The sequence below is a fragment of the Centrocercus urophasianus genome, unplaced genomic scaffold (assembly GCF_019232065.1).
Source record: "Centrocercus urophasianus isolate 14NV4802_14NV808 unplaced genomic scaffold, USGS_Curo_1.0 seq_23, whole genome shotgun sequence".
Classification (NCBI taxonomy): Eukaryota; Metazoa; Chordata; class Aves; order Galliformes; family Phasianidae; genus Centrocercus; species Centrocercus urophasianus.
The window spans coordinates 14,271,389-14,298,504 of NW_024884789.1; the positions used below are offsets into that span (position 1 = coordinate 14,271,389).

General features: G+C 37.5%; 1 protein-coding gene across 1 annotated transcript in view; it reads right to left on the reverse strand.

Moving 5' to 3' along the window:
* Window positions 1–19,522, reverse strand: part of TRPM1 (transient receptor potential cation channel subfamily M member 1) — a 78,389-nt gene extending 58,867 nt beyond the window's left edge. The window contains exon 1 of the mRNA XM_042824017.1: window positions 19,429–19,522. Within this exon, the coding sequence (XP_042679951.1) occupies window positions 19,429–19,431 (3 nt within the window). The 5' untranslated portion in view covers window positions 19,432–19,522. The remainder of the gene's footprint in view (window positions 1–19,428) is intronic.
* Between the last annotated feature and the right edge of the window lie 7,594 nt (window positions 19,523–27,116).

Here is a 27,116-nt window from a genome sequence, read left to right on the forward strand (position 1 = left end):
TCGCCCTTTAAGGAGTTACCAAGAAAACCTTCTAAGAAATCCACATTTTTGTGACATTAAAAATACTTATAAACCAGTATGAAGTAAAATATACAATTAAGCACTGTTATTCTGAATTTCTTTTGGCAGTTGATATCAGTCTCCTTTCAGAAAAAAAAAAAAAAAAAAAAAAAAAAAAACTATTTTCTGATGAAGATAGATAATTTATAAACTGTGGTTTACAATATAGTATTGTCTTGTGAATTCGAAGACCGAAAAGCAAGAGAATCAAGTGTTAACTGCAAGGAAGGCCACTCTGCATGCTAAGCTGTGGTACGGAACATTCAGACAGGAGAACTAAGCAGATGATAATCACACCACTCCGACAAATTCTCACATACCATTTCCAGGAGAGCTTACAATGCTTTCCAGTTGCTTGCCAGCCACTCATATTTGGGGCCTGTTATCACAGTTGTCCAAGGGTTCAACATTTCTGCATGCATGCCTCCTCACGTTGCTCATCTCATTATATTTTAGCTCTTTTTTTTTTCCCCAAAAAAAACTCAGAGTTCATTTCGAGAGTATTTTACATTCTTTTCTTTAGATGCCATTCCATTTACATTCAAAACATAAACTGAAAGAGTAGCCAAGTCCTGCAAGTCAAACTCCAACACCCCTGTCTGAAACTAACCGTTTTTAAAAATAATAATAAAGGAGATTTTTTGCTAAAGAATAAATTAAAATAGTCATCATGCTTCTCTATTAAAGGTGTTAATTATGTTGAATGTTTCCCAAGATACAAGGTAGCTGCCAGTCATTACCTAAACATACATTGAATCAGTTTGCATATAATCCAGAATAGCTCAAGACCTATTTGCAGCAGGGTTCGTCTTCCTTTTGTTGATCACAGTCTCAAATACCTGCAGACAGAAAGATTAGCTCTCTGTCCCAGAGATGAGCTCTGAGGCCGCTACAGCAGACTGACTTAGTGGGATTCTCCCTGTGAGAATCGTTTTCCCTCAGGTTTCCTGAGCAGTAAGATGCAGCCTCAAAGACTGGTATCTCGCCTGACAATGAGTCTTCCTTTTACATTTGAAGTTGTGACATTAACAGATAAGAGAGAAAAATCAATCCAGATAAACAGAAAATTGATCCCTATCTGAGAAGATGTAGGATGTGCTTTTTGATAGAAGCTACGCGCAAGAATCCAAATAAAAATACATCTGCTTCCAGTCCTGCAGAGCTTATCAAGCTCATGCTCACACCTTGCTTCTTAGTGAAAGAGATGAAGGATTCACGTCTTCTAACAACAACATGTTCTTTAAACAGGTTTCTCTACAAGGATTTAAAAGCTTAGATGCAACTCACTTTGAAAATAGAATCATTAGAAGCACAATCTAGCTGTGTAGTCATACACCATACACTGTAACTGTAAGCCTTGTAACGATCTACGTTTCAAAAACACGCTACTGTGTGCCATCTTCTTGCAAAGAAGCATTAGCACTTTAGACAGATAGTCTAGGGAACTAGACTCCTTAAACATGAAAAAGCATTAACTTGGTAAATTAAGAACATTTGTTTAAATTCTCTTTTCGAACGCGAACAAATCTCCAGAAAAAAAAAAAGGGGGGGCGGGGCACCTGGAGGGAAGAGCAAAGGGGAGGCAGAGGAGAAGAAAAAAAGAAGAAGGATTTATTCAGAGAAGGGCATTAAAAAAGAAAAAAAAAGTGCCAAAACCACTTGGCAGGAGGAATATACCAGCTGTACCTCACTAATCTATGGCTGATCCTTAGAGAGAATCACAAGTCCACTCAATCAGCAAGCTGAATGCCATTTTACTCACAAGAATTGAGAACAAAATGGAATCAAATAAATAGTCATAATGCCGGCTATTAAAAACTTTGCTTGTACCTGATAAAAACGAAGAGGTCTTAAGACATACCTCAGCTACAGAAAATGAAAGAGTAAAAACAGAGAAAGTAAATATAGGAATTTTTAGAAAAATGCTTCATTATTACAGCCTCATTTCTCTACGACGTACACACGCTGTACTGGACTCAAGTATTGCACTTTGGAACTATTTCATGACAGCTAAGAGCTGAACATGTCACTGAGAAATATCCAGAGATATTTACTTCCATTCATTGACAGAATGAAATAATCTGAACTGTCTGTGCTATGCCTGTACCTGCTGAGAGCTACAGCACAGCTCAGGAAAGCATGTGGGGGAATTCTGCTGTGTGTTTTGGGGGATCCACACATTTACCACTTCCCTATAACTCCTACTCATCTTTGTCTGAATTATACTGTATTCTGAAAATCCTTGGATTTGGCATAGCTTTTGCTCAGTACAACTCTGGCAAACAAAATCCTAAACAGTCTAAAGGCCAACCTCATCATTATTTGTTTTGCTATTGAGCCTTTATAATCAACTCATCTCTAGTACTAATCAAAAGTAAATTTCCTACTATAAATGAGTATAGCAGTAAAGGAGAATCCAGAAATCATTAAATAGAACAATCTTCCTTTAGTTCAGAGTTATGTTAGATACTAGATTTAATTCCTTTTCCTTATGGTTATGACTCTGACTGATACTGATACGAATGCTGGTCAGCACCAGAGGGGCAAAACAAAAGAGAAAAAAAAGCTTATAAAATTTTCACTTCTCAGGTTCTCATTCACAGGGATGAGAAATAGTTCTGTGATGAATGCTTGATTAAAAATTAATTGTTGTGGCAATTTAAAGATAGAGCTTATTTAATAATTAATATATAGGATCTACAGTGGACTGTTCACTGAAGATTTACTACGAGGTATACTCAGAAAAGTGTTCATGATCCTTATTGTATAATTAAAGGGCAAGTTTTATGTTAATGGAGAAAAATGTCTTCCTTATCATATTTGTCTTGTGCAACAATTAAGCCTCATTTTGCCTCTGTCCTACAGAAAACGTGACTTTCAGGATAAAACTTCATAGAGAGGCACATTCTATTTAACATAGCTCTATCTAGTGGTTGATTAATACAAGTGCATCTAATTAGAGAAAACCAAATCATGAGTTCGATGAATACCAACAAAACCTTAGGAAGGTGGCACTTGTATTCCAATCTAGACACCTTGTGTAAACCTGAAAATACGTCAGGACAGGTTGTACTGCTAGCCAAATGCTACCTTTACATACAGAGTTGAGTGGGATTCCATGCAACGTTCTTGCAATTAACTCTTTTTCCGAAGTGATTTGTAGGAACAAGGGCTCCCAATCCTTATTCGTGTAAGGTTCCTAAATACTGACATGAGAGCTAATATTGCTGGCATTGAGATTAGGCCATTCTGGTTACCAAAAGTTTCAGCTGTAAACTACGTATCAAAGGCATCCTCCCCGATCCATCCGTCACCAGCACCTCACAGGCTCTACAGAAGACCTCTTCAGGAGCTACAGGCCAGATGGGCTGGGAAATTGCAACAACTGCTTTCATTCAAGTACCCCATTAGTGCCCTTCTGTGTTTCCATTAATAATGCTTTCCCAGAGGAAAAGGTTCCGTTACAGAAAACAGAGATAACATGACTCTCTGTCAGTGCTAGGAAAAATGGCTTCTGAACATTGCAACTGAAAGTAAAACTGACATTCAGCTGGTAACTTAGGAAAACACACCAACCTTCCACTTTTAAAGCCCTCTGTTCAAACCTAGGTCTGACAATTACCATGAGCAAACATCGAAACAAGTACAGAAGTATTCTCAATCTTGGATGGATGTTAGTTTTGGGTAAAGAGAGCTTACTCAAACATAAAAAAAAAACTTATTCAAAACTAATAAGCCCAAGGCGGCTTCTGTACTTGCAGCTACACTGTAGAACAACTGGTACAGGATGTTGAGATACTAAAAGGCAACAATGTAATTTCATCACATTACTTCTGGTCCAGACAATCGTTACTTCAAGACTTGCTGGCATGAGGAGCCAACTGTGTGTTGGAGAAAATTGCATCTTTCTCCTGTTCTCACATCACTCCCAAGACAGCGCTGTCAATACGGTGGATAACAGCTCTCTGTCTGACCTAGTAGGGCTGCTCTTAGCCATCATGCCTTACCTCTGGATTTATTAGGGCATCTAATAGAAAAGGCTCATAAGCAGTATGCCTGATTCCTACCTGGATTTTTGATTGCCAGTTTTATGGAGATGAATTTGCTCATAATTGGAAAAGATTTGGGAGAATTGAACTTCAATAGAACCTAGGCCAATTGCCAAGTGATAAAGATGTAACTTCAAAACCGCATGCACTCTTCTATGAGCACTGGCCCAGTTAATCATGCACTGATTAATGTTTTCAAAAAGCTTCGAAATTCACCTTTTGCTCACCAGTTCCATACACATCAAGTTTTTGTTTTTCTATAACATAATACTAAAATCTCTACCAAAAACATAGCAACAGATGTAGATATTTACTAGATAATGTGAACATCAAGGCAAAAACCTAAAGCATTAATCTTGACCTGTGAATTAATGTACAACACATTAATAAATGAATTAATGAATACAGGTAATGATTTACTGCTTACGTATGTTATGAATAGTTTTGAGTACTTTGCATAAGAAACGAGAGGATCAGCCATTGAACAAATATTGTAATAAACATTTGTAATACGTGACCTGTGATAGAAAAATTGGCAAGGGGCAGAAATAAAAATCAGCCAGAAAACCTAGAAAAGTTAAAGAAAGAACATTTCACTTTTAAACTTCTGTTCTGTTAAAAGGAAGTTACAAATAATACATTTACTAGAGCTTAGTAACCATTGTTTGCTTTCTGCTGGTAGAGGCTTAAGCCATACAGCTATTAATCACATGAAAGCAGATATTAAGGAATATTAATCCATACCAGCTGTTACATCTTCTACTGTGCTATTATTAGATTAATCTTTATACAACAAGGCTGCCTTTTCATGTCATTTCCAAGAGGACATCATACAAGCTGATACTGTTTCACAACACATCTGCATAAAGAAGGTAGAAGAAAGGAGGAGATGGTGAAATTACCTTCATTTTTATCCTTCAAATCTGATGCACTTACGTTAAGCAAAGATGCTCCCTATCACAGTAGTCAACTGATTAGTTAGTTTTTGTTGTGACTGTAAAAAACACTTTTCCAATTTTTAATTTACTTCAGAAGAAAAGGACATCCACTGAAAATAAGTGCTCTCTCACGGAAAGTCCAAGGCCAAGTAATTTCCTTTCTCTTGCAGCAGGGAATGAACCAGTTAAAAACAGCTAACATGGTCTAGTTGATGGAGCACGTGAGGATTATTTAGGATTGTAACAGAATTTTAACAAAACACAATCAACACTGAACATAATATTTCCCAATGCAATATAACAACCCTGTTAGGTGAGCCAAGATTTTAGGGGAGGAATTGTTTGCACTGTTGGATACGTTTCACAGCCAAATGGTTCTGCAGATTCTATAGAAAGTCCCATTGAATCAAATGTCAGTGGAATGTTATTAAAATCACAGCAAGTATTACTCTGCACAGAAATAGTTGGACTGCTGGCAGAAAAGGCCAGAACTATCCTTCGAAGAGTACAAAATCATCATTAAAAATAAGCTTCTAATCAGTTTCTTGAGTTTTGGAAGAGACTGTACTAGCTACCCTTGGGAAATCAGTTGACATTGTCACAAAAAACATTATGTCCTCTATACCTGCAGTCTCCTCATATTGTTAAACGTGAAGTTCATTCAGCTTCCTCACTATTATGTTACATCTGTACGTCAGGGAACCTTTGTTTCTCACTCTCTTGGACTGCAGTTAAGTCTTAGAGAACATACATGTGCTAGTTTTATAGCACAACCTAAATGGTGAAGGAAGAATCTCATTAGTCTGGGGTTGCATGATTCACTGTTCTCCCACTCTTCCTTGCAATTTGCACATTGCCTCCTTTGCAGCCACTGCTTTTACTCTCTCCTGAAATTTGCAAGTTCTCAGTGGCTTTCTTTTCCTCATTCTGCCTATACCTCACCTGGGGAGCCTGATCTGCTCAGCTGCTCAGCTGCCTCCATGCTTCCCAAACCTGCCTGTATCTTTGACAGTATGGCACATACAATTTTCTTTCACAGACTCCGCTACTTGTTCTAACACTCTCCACCCTCATCTTTATTTGCTGATGAACATTAGTTTTCACTCCTTGTTGCTTTTACTCCTCCCAAAGAAAAGGTTCCTTAAAATGTGATTATTTCACTTTCCTCTTCTTGTCACTTCCCAGCACAAGCCAGCTTTCTTATTTGACCCTGCTACAGACTATCTGCAGGATTCTTCCTATCTCTAAAACAGATGGGCTAACCTGACAGTGACACTTCCACGCTTCATGTCAAGAATCTTCTTGTTAACAACCAGCAAAAGGAAAGAGAAGATAGAGGTATTCACAGCACAAAAGATTATCCACATATTAGGCAGTAAAACCGGGGCAAAAAACAAGCCTCTAAGCAGTTCATCTCATTGATAGTTTTTAATTAAATGAAGAGAACGGGTTTCATCTTTTTATTTTGTTTCGTTTGGCCCACAGCTAGATCATAGAATCATAGAATCACAAGGTTGGAAACGACCTACAAGATCATCCAGTCCAACCGTCTCCTCATCTCCATTGCCACCACAAGCACTAAACCACATCACGCAGCACATCGTCCAGACGCCTCTTGAAGGCTGCCAGGGACGGCGACTCCCCACCTCCCTGGGCAGCCATTCCAGCGCCTGACCACTTGCTGAGAGAAAAAGTTCTTCTTTATGTCTAATCTAAACCTCCTCTGATACAACTTGTGGCCATTTCCGTGTGTCCTGCTCATTGCCTGGGAGAAGAAGCCAAATCCCTCTTCACCACAACCTCCCTTCAGGAAGCGGTAGATCTTCAATCGTAAAGGATAAAGCATGAGAATAATCAGCTGTTTTTACTGCCAAGATGGTCAGTTAGCTGGTTTCATAAAAGACTGCAACCTATGTAAAATCTTCCATTTGGCCTTTATACATCTCTGCTCCAAAGGTTGTTGCAGTGAATCCTTGAGTTATATACATTATGAATGTACTTAAGATTCTCATTTGTATTCTTCTCTATCTTGTATATGAGCAAATTATTTTGACTGGAAAGCCTCAGTTTATCTATTGGGTAATTAAAATCTATTTAAAATTTTGGACAGTATTTATTCAATTTTCTGGAAAGCCTGTAAAACATAAAAACAGGATTAAAATGTGCCCTTGCACCTTCTCACCTTGTGGAAGAATGTTCTTTTGCATGTTGTGTTCTAGGAAAAAAATGACACTCTCTTCTCCCTCTTCCGTGCTGATGTTTGGAGATTTTGCTTTTCACTGTTTTTCTAGCTCATGTATTTTGACTTTCTCTTTTTATCCTGTTGGATGGCCACGGCTTAATTTAGCTTAAGTTTCCATTTTTCAAAATGAGAAAGAGTATCTTTATTGCAGGAACATATATAAAGAAAAAAATATATAATTAAAAAAAAAAAAAAAAAAAAAAAAAAAAAAAAAAGGTGCTTAGCAACCCTGGAGAGAGTCTGCATGAGCAAACTACCACCACAGATACATGACCAGAAGAACCACTCACTAGCTCCCCAGAAAAAAAAGGCTACTTTTATCCAGCTCCAGCTTTTCCATTGTTGTATACCAAGGAAGCCGCAATAGAAACTGCAATCCACATGCAACTGAAAATATTTCTGCAAAGTGGACAAGAGTCATAGGATAGAACAGGAAGCAGAGGGAAAGCGAGTTGCCCCATTTGACAGAGTTGAGTGGATGGCAAAGCTAGTAACAAAACTGAGTTTAAGCTGCTGATTCTGGTCTACAATCTGTCTCTTTTTCAATGCTCTCACTCATTGCTCCAATACTCCGTTGTTTATGTTTTTCATCTGAGTATTAAGGATTGACTAAATTACAAGAATCTTCATCCCTTTTGGTACATGCTGCAAATGCAGAGACTGAAACTAAAAAACAAAAAACAAAAAACAAAAAAAAAAAAACAAAAAAAAACAAAAAAAAACCCAAAAAACCAGAAAAGTCCTATTCGTGAAAACAATGATTGTTTAAATTAACCAGGAGAACAGAAATCACCATAACCTATGCCATTACAAGGTCAATTAACCTACAGTCACTGCATGATACACAAACTGATGCTGTTTTTCTGCAAAACCCTTTCTCTTTACCTACACTGTTTCTAGATAAAACCAAGGGTAATCACCTAGGGCAGGATATCACTTCACACTCTATCTCTCCTGCTACTTTAAATCCCCTCTCCATCTCAGAAGCATTCTTAAATAACTTCTGGCTGCTCTTTACATTTTGAAGTCAGAAAGCTCTGCAGCACATGAGCATTTGTTTCACTTTTTAATCGGGTAGACATGACAGCCTTCTTCTATAAAACTACATTCAAAACAAGCAATAACTCTTGAGCTATTCTGCTCTGATTTTCTCTAGTCAGAACTAAGGCTTATTTGCAGGTTTTCAGTGACAGGGCTCAGGGGGAGATGCACTGGCAAAAGGTGAAGTGTGAACCAAGCTCTACAGCAGGGCTGGTGTTCTAATCAGAATTGGAGTACTTTCTGCTGGGAAGCTGTCAGCGAAGCACGCTTGTGTAGAAGTACATGAATCCTACAGTTGCCAGTGAGGCATATAAACAGCTAGTCAGAGTACCACAAACTGCTAAAAATCAGACATCACTGACAGGGAAATTCTGACATCCAGTACATGCCATGTGACTTCTGGGGGAGGATTCTGTTCTTTCCACTAGTTTCATCAATATCAATTATTCATGTTCAAAGTCCAGCATTAGGGAATATTTCAAACAAATAATTCCTTAAAATTGACTCTATTCATGTGCAGTATGAAAAAGGAAAAGCTCTCCAACTGTTCCCTTGTCAGCTTCATGGTTTTTTCCTAACACTTTGGAATCCTGGTACTAAATTCTTACTTTCACTGCCATGGCTAGTAAAACAGAGTCCAGAAATGCTTCTTATTTGCCTTGCAATCACAGTCTGCCAACCTACATTGGCTCAGCAATTTTATTGTCTCTGAAAAACTCTCTCCTGGCTCTAGCCACTTGTAGCAGGCTAATAACATACTGTTCTTCAGAGATGCATTTCTGTATACATTATTCACATGCTGTTCAAATTTTAAAAGGGGGTGAGAAGTGTTAGATATGAAAATGATTGTTATGTTAAGTGCTAGATCCCAAACCTACCGTTACACTTGCAGTTCTTAATACATGATCTTATCCCGCTGGACAGTCTGCATTTGCCAGAAGTTCTGGGGTTTACATGGTAGTTAGCCAGGCATACTAGTGTAAAATGTCCAGCAAAATCTATGACATTCTTACTGCTGGAAGACAAACACAGTAGTTGTACATAGGCAGTGTTTTGGATAGAAGTACACAAAGTTTTAACACCTAATGCAGCGCAAGAAGTGTTATCTCTGATTCCATGCTGACAGCCTGTCCTGAACAGCAAGCTTCCATGCCTTTGCACTAACCTTTCCTTCATGCTACGGATCACATATTTCTTGCTGTATGCACACACCATCTGCTCCTGCAGATCGTCTGCAGTACATTGACTTGTGGAGAAGTTGCTTACTGCAGTATCACATGCCTAGCCACACTGCGACTCGTATCTGCAGAACACAGATTCAGCTCCTTGCGAACAATTCCAGGCAACAAATAAGAGATTCCTAAAACCTGTACCTTAAAGTCTTGAGAAGGACAGCAGGTTCCTAGCAGAACTGTATTTCAAACTGGATAAATCCTCCACAGTACTGATATTCTTCCTTTGTACTGTGTGTCACAGCAAAACAAAAGCTCTATAATTCCCTTGGCCAATTGTGTATCCTGGTTAGAGGGTTAAAGGATTTATTTCCAACTCCTGCTGAGATCAGCTGGCACTGATCTCACTTCTCTAACATCCTCTATTACAGACTGTTTCTTGCAATGCACTCATCCAATTTGTTGTAGAACACTGAGACACCAAATCAACTCTAAACTGATCCATTGTTGATTCAGCAACATGGTTCAGTAAAAGAGCCAGGAGCTTCCTCCTTCTAAGACAACGCAAACTGCCTTCTCACCTCCATCAGTCATCCGACTCCCTAAACTGAAATAAAAACAACACAACAATTATCTCCTGAGCCAATGAGGCAGTGGCTAAAATGTGTGTGGAAGGAGAACTTCTTAGTCGCAGCAGAAATTCTGGAGAAAAAAAGAGGTTTGAAATACTGTAAGGGAATGCTTGTGAAAATGATGCCACTGCTGTCATGTGATCTGTATCATCATAACTGTAATATTAAGCAGTTGCATACAACAATTCCAAGTAAACCCATTAACTAAACTTTTATAAACAATCAGAAGGTATGCTAATTTGAAGGAAATCACAGTTTCTCTATAAAGAGTTCAGGAACAGAATGTAAATTCATCCTATTGATCTTTTTTTTCCAACTGGAAGTTAGATATTAAAATAAGCAAGAAAACAAAGCATGGATGTAAGATTAACATGTGCAACTGATTTCAAGGGATTTATATTAACTAATCTACAAAACATATGACAGATTATTTGTCTTAGTCTGAAGGTCTAAGAACCCTCCCCCCTTTGTAGTTCACAAAAGCTTTTCTTGTAATTCACTGGGTAATACTGTCATACCTTTGAAATAGGAATAACAGCAATTATACTATTTTCTGAGCTGAGTTTTTAAACATACAAAATTAAATATATGAATATATAACGTTATTAGACACAGCATTTAAAACTGAAAAGAAAAAAAATCCTATAATTGTGTTCAGACTTTTTTTTTTCCTTGCACTGCAGTTGACAGCCGGGAAGAGGATAACCATGCGAGCAATAAAGCAACTAAAAATACATTAGTGTCTCTATAAAAGCTTATATCTGAGCATCTGGAAATCTTGTACTAAGTTGATCCTGAAACAGATAGTTGCAGAGAATTTACAAGCATACAAAAATTAAATGCAAACAGAAATAACAAGCAGAGCTGCTGCCATAAAATGTTTCTCTATTCAGAAGAACAGAAAATGAATCGTTGTAGGTACATATTGTCAACAGCTTTGATCACTGAGGTACAGAATAATGCCTTTAATGGCAGAGCAAGCAGCGACTGCGAAGCAGGCACTTCTGCAAAACTGCTCAATAACGCCATCTTCCTCTGGAGCACTGCCATCGCAATCAGGGGAACACGTGGGAAAGCTAAGCAGAGTAGAGATGGACATTTTAATTACTCTTGCTATTCAGCCCTATTGCAGTAAAAATGGCATCAAAATCATGCACCAGGGCCACACTGTTACATACTCATCAGGAAAACATCCACTCGTGTTAAAAGGGAAAAACAGGTGAAATTATCATTACAAATCTATATGTTTAGCCACATTGTATAGATATAACTATTTCCTCTCTGAGTTTTCTCTGATGGATCCAAAAAGCACTAAATCCCTGTAAAACACACACATTCCAGACTAGTTTCATTCCTTGTTGTCAGCTGTACCATTAGCAAAACTTCACATTTGCTGCAAAATGTTCTCCCTGAGCACAAAAACACCCAAATTTCCATCTACAGCATAGTTGTTCCCAGAGATGATGGCTTCCACTTGCATGTATGCTGGCAGTGCAAAATTAATCTCAGAGCCAACAGACATTACTTCTCAGAAGAATCATTCCCAGCCCGTTATACAACAACAACAAAAAAATCCGTTATCAACTATAAATAATGTTTTTCTTTTCCTCACAGAAGTTGCTTGTTTTCCTTCTGGAAATGAGCATGAAGGAAAACAGAATCACAGAATCTCAGGATGGTTTAGGTTGGAAGGGAGCTTTAAGATCTTCTTGTTCCAACCTCTCTGCTATAGGCAGGGACATCTAGCCCAGCTGCTCACAGCCCTATCCAGCCTGGCCTTGAATGCTTCCAGAGAGGGGGGCATCCACAACCTCTCTGGGCAACCTGTTCTGGTGTCTCACTACCCTCACAGTAAGGAATTTCTTCCTGATATCTCGTCTAAAGAAACAACAAAAGAATTAGAAAGACTGTAACAAGTAAGACATGAAAGGAATTTGCAGCTTTTGAAAAATGACTTTAAAAACCTACACACGTCTAGCCTCATTATGAAAAATAAAAACTGCACGGTGTTCCTTCTGTCCTTCCTTGTCTAGCCTTACCCATAGGAGTAAAGGGACAAGATTAAGCAATTTTCATGTTGGTTTTTCATTCTGACTTTATTCCATTCAGGAAACAATAGTCTATATTCTTGGCAGATAGGCTTGTGAACATGAAAAAAGATGACTGCACCTGGAGCACTATGCATGCATTATGGACTTTCTACTATATGACCTGTGACAATGAATAAAGAAAAGAACATTTTAAAAAAGGAGATTCCAATCTTTCATTTTCTTTATAATTGTTCCTTTGTATTACTCAATAAAGTTAACAGCCTGAGAACTGCTGTTAATGTCTGAAGTTGGCAAAGCAAGCAGTATACAGTTGTTCATGAGAATGGAAGTGTCTTGGAGGACAGCCTGTTTTTTCAGTCTTTACGCAGCCACTAGATATCTGAAGAAGTAATGGTGCAAGTAATGCAACTCTTTAGCTAAGTATTAGCTGACACTGTAACCTCCACTGTGCTTTTACGCTTATCAGCAGAGAAGAAAAACCGAACCCATTGGAAATGCTTAGAGCTTTTTCTGCATCTTTTAAGTGTGCTGAGGGCCTGGGAACAAGGAAACATAAGGATTCAACTGAAATACTAATTCTTTTTCTAGCACTCAGCATCTGTAATATGGCCTATATTATGGATGTTACATGCAAAAGGATGACAGTCTCTTCAGCAGACTGAAGAGATATGGTCCTAGTTATTTTATAAAGACCATTACAGCGATTTTATCCCTACTCATCACTTATTGTTCATCTTGTGATGCCCATGACCATCAATCTCTGCTGAAAAAGTCTCCACAGACCAGACATAGCTATTTTTGCAGTAATAGAATGGCCAATGTTTCATATTGTATAGAAGAATTTGTTTTCAACATTTTTACAGATAATTAGTTGCTAGTGTCAGTAACATTCCTCCCAGGATGCTGCTAGACATTTCCTTCCCTCAATTTTACTCTTTCAAACTTACTTTCACCTTCCTAATTAGAATCTGTCACGTTAACATCATGATGATCAGCAGAAATTAAAGGCAAGGGGTCTGGAGGGGTTAGAAGAGAAGATAAATCTATTTCTCATTATTTGAATGGAGTCAGTTTGAGAAAGGTCAGTTGAAATGCAATTTACATAATCCTGAGTTAAAGTTAAGTCTACATTTGTTTCAAATGAATCCATCAATCCATGGTCAAAAGATATATTCAAAATCCCTTCACAGCTAAAATCTGAGTGGTTCGTTGGTTACCAAAAAGCCTCAATATTCTTTTACAACTAGTAAGCTTATGACAAGAACAGAGTGGAAGTACATATTATAAAGCATTCATCTGTCTTTTTCCTTCCTTGACTTTTTTATTCATATACTGCAAAGCGCACGATCCAACCACAAACTGTTTTTGGTATAGTCTATCTGCTGCAGATGTTCAGCGAATCACTTCAAAACCCTTTTGTACACCCTATCAGATTTCTCATTGATTGCATCTAAACTTAGCGTAAGCAGCAAATACCAGAAATTAAAATACTTTTTTGCCTGGGAATAATTAGGCTGCTCCTATTTGGTGATATTTATCACAAAGATCCTTAATGCAGCGTGCACTTGTGAATGAACTCCCATAGTAAGGATAAGATCCATTGTCAGAACCAAAGCAATGAACACGACAAATACCTTTGGAACTTAAAAAAAAAAAAAAAAAACAGCACAGAAGGAAAGAAAATCATTCTCATTTAAAGTGACCCCAGCTATTAAAAAAAAAACCAAAGGGAAAACAAACAGCGTGTCTCCAGCTGCTTCCCTCACCTTGTGCTATTTGGGTAATTGCAGGCTTACCTTTTGTGATCCAGATGTTGAGCCCTTAAATGAAGTGCGTTTGAAGGAGCTGCTCATCCTTCGTAAGGAACCTGTGAACTTTCCTCCTCTTCCCTTCATAGTCCCCTGGCCCTTACCCTCCATAAGGAACCTAGTACCCCACCACCAAAGAAAACTCTGATTTTAGTCATACAGTCTGAGCGGTCTTTTTCAAGACCAACAATCATTAAGTTACATCTTAAATAAAAAGAGTCGCGGATGCATAAAACAAATTCAAAGCCAAGAAATGAGACTCCTGTTCTGACACGCACCCTATCACAAATGTTACCAGCCACTAGACAAGTAGAAAAACAAGGCAATGTACCGCTGTCCCCCTCCCTCTTCTCTCTACCGTCTCTATAATCAGGCTTAATGCACGCAGCTTCTGCAAGCTATGGTTTTTAATGGACAGAGATTTAATAAATGGTGATTGAAGGTAAATCTACTTTAGAAGCAGCAGCCAAAAGGTTTTTATTTGTGCAAAGTGCAGAGCAGTCAGATGGAAATTATTTTGGTATCAGTAGAAAGGCACATGAAAAGAGCAGATGGTCCTCAGCAGACTATAGGGTACAGGCTTTGTGCGATGCTAAAGGGTAACTGCTGACCGAGAGTGTGCCTACAGTAGATCTAAGGTTTTAAAAGAAAGCAACCCATAAGATCACAAGTTAGATTTTAGACAATTAGATCGTATGGATTGTGACAAACAAGGTGTGCCGTGTATTATATTTGTATTATATTTACGGATTTCTGTGAATAGCTCCAGTCATATATTTAGTACTGTTATGCCTAAATATGCAGAGTGAAAGCAAAAGGAGGCAGTTATTAAAGAATAAACAAGAAATGAGAATGAGGCAAGGTGCTTTAAAAGACCAGTGGAATTATTATCAACTAGTATTTATCTAATTGACTCCAAAAGGACTTGTTTTCTCAAAGTAAGGAATCTGTGAGAGAAGTTTGCTTTAAAGAACATGGACAACAGCACAGAGAATCAAAAGGGACATTTCAGAAATATACGCATGGAATACTTATCTGACTGGTTGTGTCTGTACGGAAATATCAATAACACAAAGGAGTTGCACAATCCTACTGTTCATTTACTTAGGGTTTTCAGCTTCAACCACTTTGTACCTCTGCAAAGATGGTGTGGGTGCCAGGCACACTGCTTCCACACTTAGCAGCAAAGCATTGCAATTACTTTCTAGTCTTCTACACTGTTACCATTGAGGAATTCCATTTACACCAGAACTTGATTTATCCAATCCTGCATTTTTCATCCATAAAAGTTTACTTTTGATTACTACATTCTGAATCATATTCTCAGACTGTGGTTAAATGTCACAGCAGTGAGTCCGATCAGCTGTAACAGGTTTCATGAGCTGACAATACATCCTCCTGATCTAGCATCTTATTTGCTAATTATAAATAAAACTGAAAAGTATTCAGATAATAGCTATGCTTGAAGTCATATTAGGGAGAGCACTTTTGTTTTGTAATGTAGTTTAAACAAATCCACTATGAATGCTGTCAAGGAGTAAAAAAAAAAAATCAAAACTCTTTTAGCTCTTGTGCAAAATTTTTAAAAATTTTTTCAATTTTTTCAATTTTTGGCACTACACATACCCAGATGCAATGAATGAAGCTGAGGTGCATCCTTGTCCCTGTTTGTGATGTTACCTCGCAAACTGGCATCATATTCCAGCAGCACAATTTCCTGCACTGATACTGGACTGCATTACTCAGGAGATGACAGATGGCATTTTGCTAAAAGACAAAAATGAGCACATGCTGACTGAAGATTAAATGATTCTTACTTAGCAATTCTCATGCAGCAATCTGAATCTTGCTGCACGAGAATTCCATTTTCTCTAAGGTCCAGAACTTCAGCTGGCTTAAACACAAAGGTTGCCCAGCAAACACTGAACACAGAAGAGAGATTTTGGGGCTTTTAAAAACTTTGTTTTATTTAAATAGAATTAGTCCTTAGACATTTTGCAGAGAAATAGTAAAAAGATCTGTCCTGAGATAGGCAACGTCTGTCATGCTCTAATGTACAAGAATGTGATCTCAGTGCTGTAGCATGAGGACTGTGCTCCTTTCTGTTTTTCTCACTTGGAAAAACAAAAGATGAAGCAGTTGGAGCAATTCATCTCAGTTCTGTAAGTGGGTATGCCAGCTTGACTGTAAAAAGCTTATCTTCAACTCCCATCTTCAGAGACCTGCCAGCTCTCAAATAAACAATCCTGCTATAACCAGGAGCAGGTAGCTACCTACAGATGCCTAGAATGAAACAAAAGAAAACCAAAACTATTGGATAGGAAAAAGGAAGTTAAAGCTGATTTTTGTTACCAATTTCTTTCATTTCTCAGCTTCTCTTTGTTTTGTCTTTACTTTCACATGTTGCATTTTAAGAAAACTCTCAACACTGAAGTTAAAATCCACAGGGCCATTTTTGCCACAGGAAGACATCATGGGTGTCAAAATCCCTTTTAAGCCTTTAACTTAATCAGTTGGTGTTCTTCCATTTTCTCTCAGAATGTAGAAATTCAGAATATGATTCTATTCTCCAGGATACAATGTAAAATGCGAATAACAAATTCATTCACTTTTTTGTCTTGGATCTGCAATTCCAGGACTTTGTTTCCAAAGCTCCCTGTACACCCTTTTTAATATATTTTAAGGATTATGCTGGATTTTCACAAGTCATCAGCAGCAGGAGACCTTCCAAGAGCCTGGTGAAAGCCCATCAACAGTCAATGAAACAGAAGCTGCTAAATACTAACCCCAGCTGAAAAATCAGGCAACTAAGTTTTGCTGATGTTCTCGCACCCGCTGTGCTTATTTAACACTGTGGGGGTGGATCCCACTTTGCTAAAGGAATGGAAACATGCACCACGCTGGCATTTTCATCAGCTCTCCTGATTTAGAAGCACGTTTAATCGATTTTCCAAAACAGCCTGTAGTTTTAGGACTGGTCTCACGTTAGCAATCCCGCTAAACAAACACTGTTGCTGAAGGTTCCTGTTTCTCCTTGGAGTTTTCCACTTCATCAGTTGAGCTGATTTAACAGCTTGCGTGGTCTAAATCAGATCTGTATAATGATCTGGTTTAAATTAGCACTGGAGGAGGAAAGAGTGGTAATCTCTTGGAACAGGATGTGGCTGGCAATGGATGAGAATCTGGCACAGCAGAGAAGTGAAAGACCTTTACACTGGTTCTGTATCTAAACAACCTGTGACATGAAAGTACACGCCTGTCAGTCACCTTCAGTATATTGGAAAAAAAAACCCATATCAATTGGCAAATAAATTATGAAAAACCCAAAACTATGAATACCTATAAAAGAGCAACTAAAGTGCAAAAATAATCTCACTGTTAGCAAGATACTTCAATTTCAGAGTCTGTGACCAAAGTATCAGGAGAAGCATCCCAACAAGCAAATCAATTTTCTACTTCATCAGGAGTTTTCCTGCAGGAGGACATGTGTGCCAAGGTAGTCTAAAATCACTGTGGTGCTGCAAACTACCCATTATTAAAGACATTCAAATCTTCAGAAACCCACCTGCTTTTCAGTTACCGGCAGGATAAACCTGCTACTCTCCCAGTCTGAAAATAAATGGAAACATCAAAACGACTGTCCAAGAATATTTAATCCTATGAATCCCATTTATATACTCCCTATGAGTAGGCTGGCTTCAGAGCCAGTTCATTATTTTACATATTTTTTACTTTCAAAAAATCCAGCCTCTTCCAATTTTTTTGTCTTTTCAGTTTCTCCTCATTATAGCATGCATAAAAAGCTGCAGGGAAACTTCTTACAGTTTCTCTACAGTAGAAGATGGAGGGTCCATTTGAAATGAGATGAAGCAGAAAGTGAAGAACATTCTATCATCAATTTAAAGGAAAGAAGCAAGAAACTCATCTGATCAATCCATTTGATTTCCAAATCAGACATTTTGCCACAGTAAATTAACTTTTGAAAAATGAACAAGAGAACAAAACTAGGTACTAGCACACCTTATTCTGGAGCCTTGAGCACTTCAAACAGTGACAATCTTTTTAACGTTTGAAAGAACACTGTTGTTTAGTTACACAAGCTTCTCAGTGGTCCAATAAACAGCATTATCCTACTTTTCTCATTTCCTCAGACTGTAACATTTTTTCAGCCTTCTCCATTCCCAACATCTACATATTGTGATCCACTGACTGGGAGTCACATAGATCAAAGAAGTAGTGCATTACTTTTATGTACTAAAACCAGAAAGCCATGAACTGCTAGGTCTCATTATTAGCCAAAAGAAGCAAAACGTCCCGCTGGAAAACCACAGTCCATTATAAATCTACTGCATTTAGAAAAAAAACACAATTCTCTGGATTTTTTTTTTAACTAAAATTTTTTGTTTACTAAAAATGAAATAATTAGGCCTTAATTTTTTCTTTTTTGTTCTTTTGAATGCTTCTGCATTTGTGCTATAGCTACTTTTCTGTCTTGTCTAATACATAAAGAACGAGGGAAGAAAGGGAAGGATACAGAGAAATAGAGAATCTATTAACTAAACACAGCACTGTCCAACAGAAATGCAGAACAGTCGGGGTAATGCTCCACAGCATGGTACAGTGACTTAATACCAAACTACAGAGAAAGATGTACGTAGAAAGAGCTCCAGATGATGAGAGAGACACTAGGGGATGAAAAAAAAACCCCACAACCTTGAATAATCGATTATTATCATACAGCTCTACTACTACAACTATTGTCATTCAGTTTCAAAATCTTTCTTTCTTTCTGGTCAGTTGATGACATTAGGTTCAGAGTTATAAAACCCATTTTTTCACACTATAGGCAGGCCTATTATTTCTCATCTTAATGTTAACCTGAATAAGACTTAAATAAGGAGCAAGTTTACAGAGTTCAGGGATGGAGGGGAACTAGCAACCAAACCAGACAAACAAAAAATTCCAAAGTTATACAACCCTAAATGCAATAGACAAAACACAGAAATTCTGAATTTTCATGTTATGAAGATACTTAAGAAATTCATGAAATTATAGTGTTTTTCCTTGGAAGCATGATGGTTTGCTAGCCAAAGTGCACTTATTATTTGCAAAAAAACCAAAAAAATACATAATTTTGCAACACAGAGCTTGGCATCTTTCTTAGCTCTGAATAACTGCAAATGAATTAAGGTACACGTAGAAAGTTTTACATCAAGTTCTATAAAAATCCTATGTACCTTCCTGTGCAGAACAAAACTCACAGTGAGAACACCATGTCTTCAATTCCCTTCAAGAGTTCACACAGCCCAGTTTTATACTGATGTACCTGTTTTCTCTCATTTGTAGGTATCAGCCATTACACATTTCAACCGCTCTTCTTTAGTTTCTATCCTTGAAATGAAGTATAGGCAGAATTCTGTTCAGCAGTTACCTACCATCAGAATGAGTACACTGAAGGTTGCTGGGGACTGGTATCTGCTGGGTGAAGAAAAGTTGATGTCTTTTTCTGTAAACTACATATCTTCAAAACAATGCCGTTGTAACCTAGGCAAAAAAAAAATATATATATATATATATATTTGGACTTCAAATGTCACTTAATTAAACAACAAAATTCAGACAACTGACATGTAACATCTTATTTCTGTTTTCAAAAAGGTGGAAACCAGACAGTGGATTCCTTCCCTACTGCATCATGTTCAATTTCCAATCCAAATGACAGAGTTGGTGGCACACATATAATCACCTTGGCAGTGCTCTGAGGAATCACTTGTCACATCCTGGCAGTCTGTGACTGGTTAGGTCTTCCAGCTGGGGAAAGAAAAATGCATTTGTTGTCTTTTGTTTTTTAAAACACATGTGGCTACATAGATAATTAAAAAAAAGATTTTTTATGCAAATTAGACTTTACAGCTGTGAAGAGACAACTGAGTGACACTAAAACAAAATAAGCAAAGCCCTACAGGAAAAGAAAATAAAGACAGCAGCAATCCAGTTTGAATGCTGAGTTCAGATGCCAGGTTACTAGAGATTAAATGTAAATGTTCCGCAGAGTTCACAAATTATTTTGTGGGCAGACGATGGGGAAAAGGAAATTTGAAATTTTTTTCCATGTTTATTTATTTCTTTGATATGTGTACGAAAAAGTACAAGTACCAGGAGAGTGAAAACAATCTCTGTCTACACAATGCATCTACACACAGTGCTTGGTTCTACTGGCTTGTGCCCTAGGCACTGAACTAGTACCAAGCTTTCTACCAGTTGGCACAGTGAGTACTTTGCTACTGGCTGCTCTTCCAAATTTAAAATGCGACATCAAGTGTGCAGTTCAGATAAGAAAACAGTGCTAAATTATCCCTCACAGAAACACATCTGTGGCTTACAAGAATGCTGTCATTTTATCCCTTTCCTCAAAACTTTTCTAAAGATATCAGAGCTGATATTTGGAGGCTTATTTAAACACAGTTACTGTTAAACATTTCCTTCTGGATAAAGTAACACCTTTTATCTGAAGCCTACTTTACTCATCAGTTCTCCAACCAGTGACATAGGTAAAGCATTTCCACATAGAAATGAGGAATGGAGACAGATCCTCATTAAAATCAATTGGTGTTAGTTACAGGGCAAATACTGCAAATTTAAGGTTTGGGATTTAATGCAAGTACTAATGGAACTAAATCCAGACCCAGTTAGTTTCTTACAAACTTGAGAATACAGTAGAACTGGTTGAACTGACTGCCAAAAAGAAATGGGTTTATGATGCAATATGCAGATATAATCCTGTACAAAAAAAATTCATTTCCTATAAAAGTAGCATTTCTGGTGAAACTACTGGGGTTCAGTTTTGTGAGGAAAATAGGAATGTTTCCAAAAAAAGGTTTCAATAAATACAGAATTTTCCAGAGGGAAAAAAAAAAAAAAAAAAAAAAAAAGAAGTTGTAATTAAGAATAATAATTCTGTAGTAACTTGCAAAATCAGTGATTTAAAACTCATGTAGGTGAGCTATAAGTAAATAGTTCACAGACTCTCAGTCATTGCAGGAAGCAAAGCAGTTCACTATTTGTGTTATATTCAAAGCCCATTTTAATATGCTACTAAACTGTTCATAACAGGAGCTGATGCAAAGAGACGAAAAATGTCACCATGTCTTGAACAGCAACCTGATGTGAATAATCACACAACAGGACTTACAATTGGAAATGACTGGAATGTTATAAGTATGAGTAAAAAAAGCTCCTTCTCCTGCATGTATAATTTACCTCTGAAACTGATTAATTCATGACTGTATCTGTCCAGTTCCTCTGAAACGAGCATGGGCAGTTTTTCTCCTACATATGAGACAAGGTTTAAGCATTCTATACATTATCATAGTCACTTAAATTCTGTAATAAAAACTGAATGATAGCCCTTTTATTGTAACAACAAACAGGAGCTAGATGGAAGCACCAGGAATCCACTGTGGGTGCAAGCTGTGATCCTATATCCAAGGCTCAAAAAGACTGATTTCAAAAGCAGAATTGTTGAACATTGGTGGTAGGCTGCCATTATAAAAGTTACATACTGTATAAACACAGGCAGCAGTCAGTTTCAGCATTGCAATCTTAAAACCAAACGGAGTTTTTACACAGATTTAAATGAGCATTGGATTTCATGACAGTAACCTCAAGATTTTTCTATTGCATTTTAGCTGAGCAAAAAATTGTCATCATGTAAGTATCCAGTATGTCACTTTTTGCAATGCCATACCGGAGTTTCAAACAAAGCTAGTTAGACATACTCACAATGTTTCATTGTCCACCAGCAACCAAAATAAAGACTGACAAACTCTCTCTTACTCACTTAGTAACAGAGGACTTGAAAAGACAGCAAAGGAGAGAGATGGAAAAATCAAACCAGAGAAAAAAATTTAAACATAAGTAAGTTTTGAAGTTGAATCATCAGATATCAGTCCACAAAACTCCACTGATTTCAAGATTGAGTGAAAGAACCCATAAACCTGGAAACAAATGCTGACTTCTGCTCCCCATCTCTAGACAACACCTACAACAGGTAACAGAAGTCCACTCCTTACCCTGGGAAACAAGACAGGACTAAGCAGCAGGAGAGCTGGAAACCTGCTTACTTGCAACATGCTAAACAGTGAAACAAGGCCATCTACTGTACTCCACCTGAAAGTTCCTGAAATTAAGGAAGAAACTATTGGATGGTAATTTAATTGCTCCCAATTCTGCGTTGGGAAAGTTTTGCCTTCCATTAGACGCTAGGCTATCAGTTCTCTTATTCATAGAATTATGTTTCATTGTGAAATGCCAAACAAATATTTAGACGTACCACATCCACTTGGTATATTCAATAATGAGTACTTTTTAACTCCACCTGGCTAACTCGCAACTTCTGTCTCACCAGAAACATTTTTTTTTTTCCTTTTTTTTTTTTTTTTTTGTTTGTTTGTTTTTGCTTTTAAAGCATCATGAGCTCCATCTGGTGGATATTCTGTAGAACACATTTTCTGGAATGTGAAGCACTGTGTTTTCTAATACTATTTTGTTTTTCCTCCTTCGGGAAATATAAGAATTTAAAAGTCTAACATTTAACATCGAATTAAATTAACCTTTTACATTATATTAGCTTGATAAAAAGGTTACAGATCTGCTGAAATGCCCACCTTTGTTTGAAAGATGAAGAAACAAAAAAACCCAAACCCTATGCTTCTAAGGAAAGGAATTTAATTGCTTCACGACTTTTCCTAAACTGTAATGTACTGGTATCACACACAATCATGTTGGCACTGACTGTGAAAACAGCTTTTCAAATGAGAAAATTAAATATATACGTAACATAAATTTGATCTAAGTAATGTCAATTGTTATTAGAGAAGTCCTGGAGGGATAAGCAATATTTTTTTATATAAAGAGAATGAGAATATGAAATGCAGATCAGCCGCAAGTCAGAATTAAACACAAAACACAGTTGTAAATATCTGATTCTGCCCCTCTCGTCCTGGCCGTGATATCCTGTGGGGTCAACGTGCAAGTTTCTCCATTGGAATAAAGGAAGCAAACATTTAAATCTCTGTAAATACTCTTAACTCCCTGATAATTGTAAAATCACTTGGAGCCCTTGGACACATGGAAGTATGTTATTTGTGTGCAAAATACTTGCGCAAACAGTCCTTACATTTTCACAAGAGCATTCTCAACTGAATTGACAATTCCACGAGTTCTTCATAGCAACGAGTTTTAGAATGTTGATAAATTTGATATCAAGTGCTTTGCCAACATTATTGAAGCTTACTAAAATAAAAAGATGGTGTTGGCTGGGAACATCATCTCCCCAATTGCTGCTAATGGAGCGCTCACTTACGAGGGTCAGTAGTAGTTCAGAGTTCACATATCAGCAGGGTTAAGAACAAAGGAAGATGAATATAAATCCAATAGGATTGATCCCGCTCCTGCATTCTATCTCTAGAACTGAAAGGCCTGTTTACTGCTAAATTTACTCGCCTCAGATGATAGTTAGGTAACGCAGCTCTGTGATCTCTCACACATCAGTAAGTAATGAATCAGCATCTCCTAGATGGTCTCTCAATCAGAGCTTAGCACCTCCCATTGGATTGCTGATCCTCATTTATTCTCATTGCTTAGCTCACTGAGGCCTGTGACAGTACACCAAGTTTTAGCTTTTCATTGGATGAATTCTGATTGCAATTCTTTGCTCTGTGTTGACAGAAATTTGTTAGAAAAAGAAATGTGCTTCAAAGTAGTGGAATGTAATTGAATTAACGAAGATACTAAGAAGCCAGTTAGTAGAAAAATCCATTACACTCATCTGTCTACTGAACACTAGATAATAAATGTGATTGTGCTGACAATCTCTATAGAAGAGCAGAACAAAACCCTTGATCTTTTGTCTTGATTTCCTGGGGACAGCTGAAGGCAGACAATATCATACATTCCCACAGGCACCTTACCCTCTTATCAGCTCATTAGAAAATTAGATTCCACTCACTTTCAAAGGTGAGAGGTGCCATTGATCACTGGAAACAAAAAGATTCTAATCAGCTATAGATCACTACCAGCAAGACCTAAACATAACAGCTACCAGCCTGCCATGCTGTCTTACACTAAGAACCAAATGGAAACTAGCTGCAGTAGACACACAACTCAGACCTCTGTCTAGCAGCCATTTCCCACCTTTCCAAGTTCCTTCAGTGACATGTTACCTGTTTCCACTTGGAACACTTACCACAATAATGTGGCCAACTCATGTTACACAAATCTCCAGAAATCTGACAGATGATGGCGGAATTTCTTTGCTACTTCCTACATTTTAATGTTACATTGATAAAGGGATAACATAATGGGGAAGAGGTTTCTGTCTTTCTTTTTATATTACCCTTTAATTGTCCATCTCCTTACATTTTTGTGGTTGGGATTGTTTCTCCTTCTCCTGACTACAAAGTCTCAGAGACACGGATAAAGGAAAAAAAAAACAACTACAAACCACCCAGGTCAAATGAGCAAAACTAGACAATCAAACACTAGTAAAATCCCACCTGACCTTGCAGTAATAGGATCACATCAAGATTAGTCTGTGTCATAGATTAAGCCCTCAGATGTAAACTAATCTTTCTCCAGTCAGCTAGGACTGTATATTTACTCACTAACCTGGGAAAAACTCCCATGTGCAAAACTTGTATCTGTTGAACAGGCCATCCAGGTCATGGCTACATCAACAACTGGAGCATTTTCTGCTGCACACTGAATTGACCTGAAAGTGGCTTCATAAAGCAAGAGCTCTATAAGCAGGTTTCTAAACTACACTGCATACACTCATGGGGGGAAAAAAAAAAAATATATATATATATATATATATATATATATATATATAAACATATATTTATTTATTTATTACATTATATAATATATAATATAATAATATTATTGTATTTTTTATATATATATTGTATTTTATATATATAATATAATTATTAATATAATAATATAACAATTATATTATTATTATATATTATATATTATAATATATAATATAATACATATATTATTTTTATATATAAATAAAAGACAGCAGAACACTGTTACACTAAAGACTCTTACAGATTCTTTGAGTTCACCTTCTGTCTGAGCAAAGCAGTGCAGACAGCTTCTTCTGCAGACAGAAGAGAGAAATTCTGCATGTCAGCACAAAGATGCTTTGCTGGTGGTGGGACATCCTCCCTTTGACTGGCAGAGAAATACTGTGCTCAGACTGCAAGCAACTGGAAGCTCTAAACTGGGGCAACTCTGAGAAGGAACAGCATACTCACTGTGCTTCCCTGCACATGAATACAGCAGCTGGTGACTCTGCTTAACTGCAAATGTAACTCGTTTATTGCTCTCCTCCTGGTAGTCTCTTTGCACCACAGTCACCAGATCACCACACTACAAAATGGGTCCCTGCTCAGTATCATCAAACTACTTCTTTCCCAGTCAGTGGCTTCTGACCATCTGCATCTGGGGAATCAAGTACATCCGGGAACATTTTCTTCCCCATAAAAATGTCCTCTTTAGTGCATTCTTTCCCAGGAGTGTCTGCATGTCTCTGGGAGCTGCCCATTCCACCATCTCAGTTAAGTCACTATCTTCTCTCCTTCTTCTCTAATTAATTGAAATGTATTAATGTTTTAATCAAAACATCAGCATCTGACTGAAAAGTGGAAGAGGGAAATTTAAGACAGAAATATATGTATATTAATGTTTCCTCAGGTTGTCTTCAGGTTGTTACTAACAAAAATGATCACAGCCCAGTCTCTCCAGATTATAAGTCTAACAGATACAGCTGTGGAAACACACTAACCAAGGTGCTGAGTTGACAGCAGTGATAACGTTTTACTGAAAACATACTGCAAGAGGCACCAAAAGGAGAACGTGCAAACCTCTGCAAAGGCACCACTGCAAAAGTGCCAGAAGAGGACCCTGCATGGGAAAGTAACTGATCCTCCCTGGGCCACCACACTTCTGCTTCCTCCTTAACTTAACAAGCTGATCTACTCAATTCTTAAAGAGCTCTTGATCAAGAAGAGATAAAGCATGAAAGTGAAAAAGAATACATTCAGTTCGTGCTTGCACACATTCAAACACACATCTAAGTCAATAAATTCCTTCTTACTGATCTACTCAAAACACTTTTCATCACCTGTCTGAGAAATTTCATATGCAACAGGACAATAGAAGTGCACTGAAAAAAAGTCTTCAATATTCTACCATTAGACAGAATTTTCAGAGCAAATTTTAGGAAGTCCAATTCTAGTTCGAATTCTAGTTTCATCTAGAAGATGAAGAAAATACCAGAAGAAATTTTGGATCACCAAGATGTACTGTGTTCTGTGCTATGCAACAGAACACATTACTTCTTTCTTTTTCCCTTAGCAACTACTGGCAGCTGTCTTGGCCCAATCCTACAGAACTTACAAGTGTGGAATTCCCCAGGTCAGATTTACCAGAGCTCACAAACAAAAGCACTTCATGTTTTAGGACTTAGAGAAGAGTTCAGCATAGGCTGGCATTATGCCAGTCCTCAGCAGTAGGCTGAATTCCACCTTTAATGAAGTTGGCATGAACAAGGCTTTTCCAGAACCCAGAGGATTGGGCCCATTGTCAGATTACAAACCGTTGTTATAGTGATTCATTGCAGCTAATTCTCAGCATATGTGCATTTTAACAGGAGAATTAGAATTGACAAAGGACAAAGTAATGCAGTTATGACATGGTTGTCAACTGTAACAACCACATTATGATTGATCCAGTCTAAGGATTCCATTTAGCTCTTTGATTGCACTTAAATAGATCATCTCTTGTACGGTGTTTGATTAGTACCTTGTTCAACAGGGTCCACATCCAAGCCTTCTGGGATCATGCCAACAATTATTACAGTGGTGCTATCATAAAGTGAAATTGTGGTTTTGTTGTTATTGTTCTTTTTTTAAATGAAATTAACTTGTAAATTCAGTGGACATTACTATCTGACTTCCCACAAGATTTTGCTGAAAATATTGGTATTTAAAGGAAAAAACATATTTAAGGCAGTAATCATATTTCTGACTCCATAAACAAGAGTCAAGTT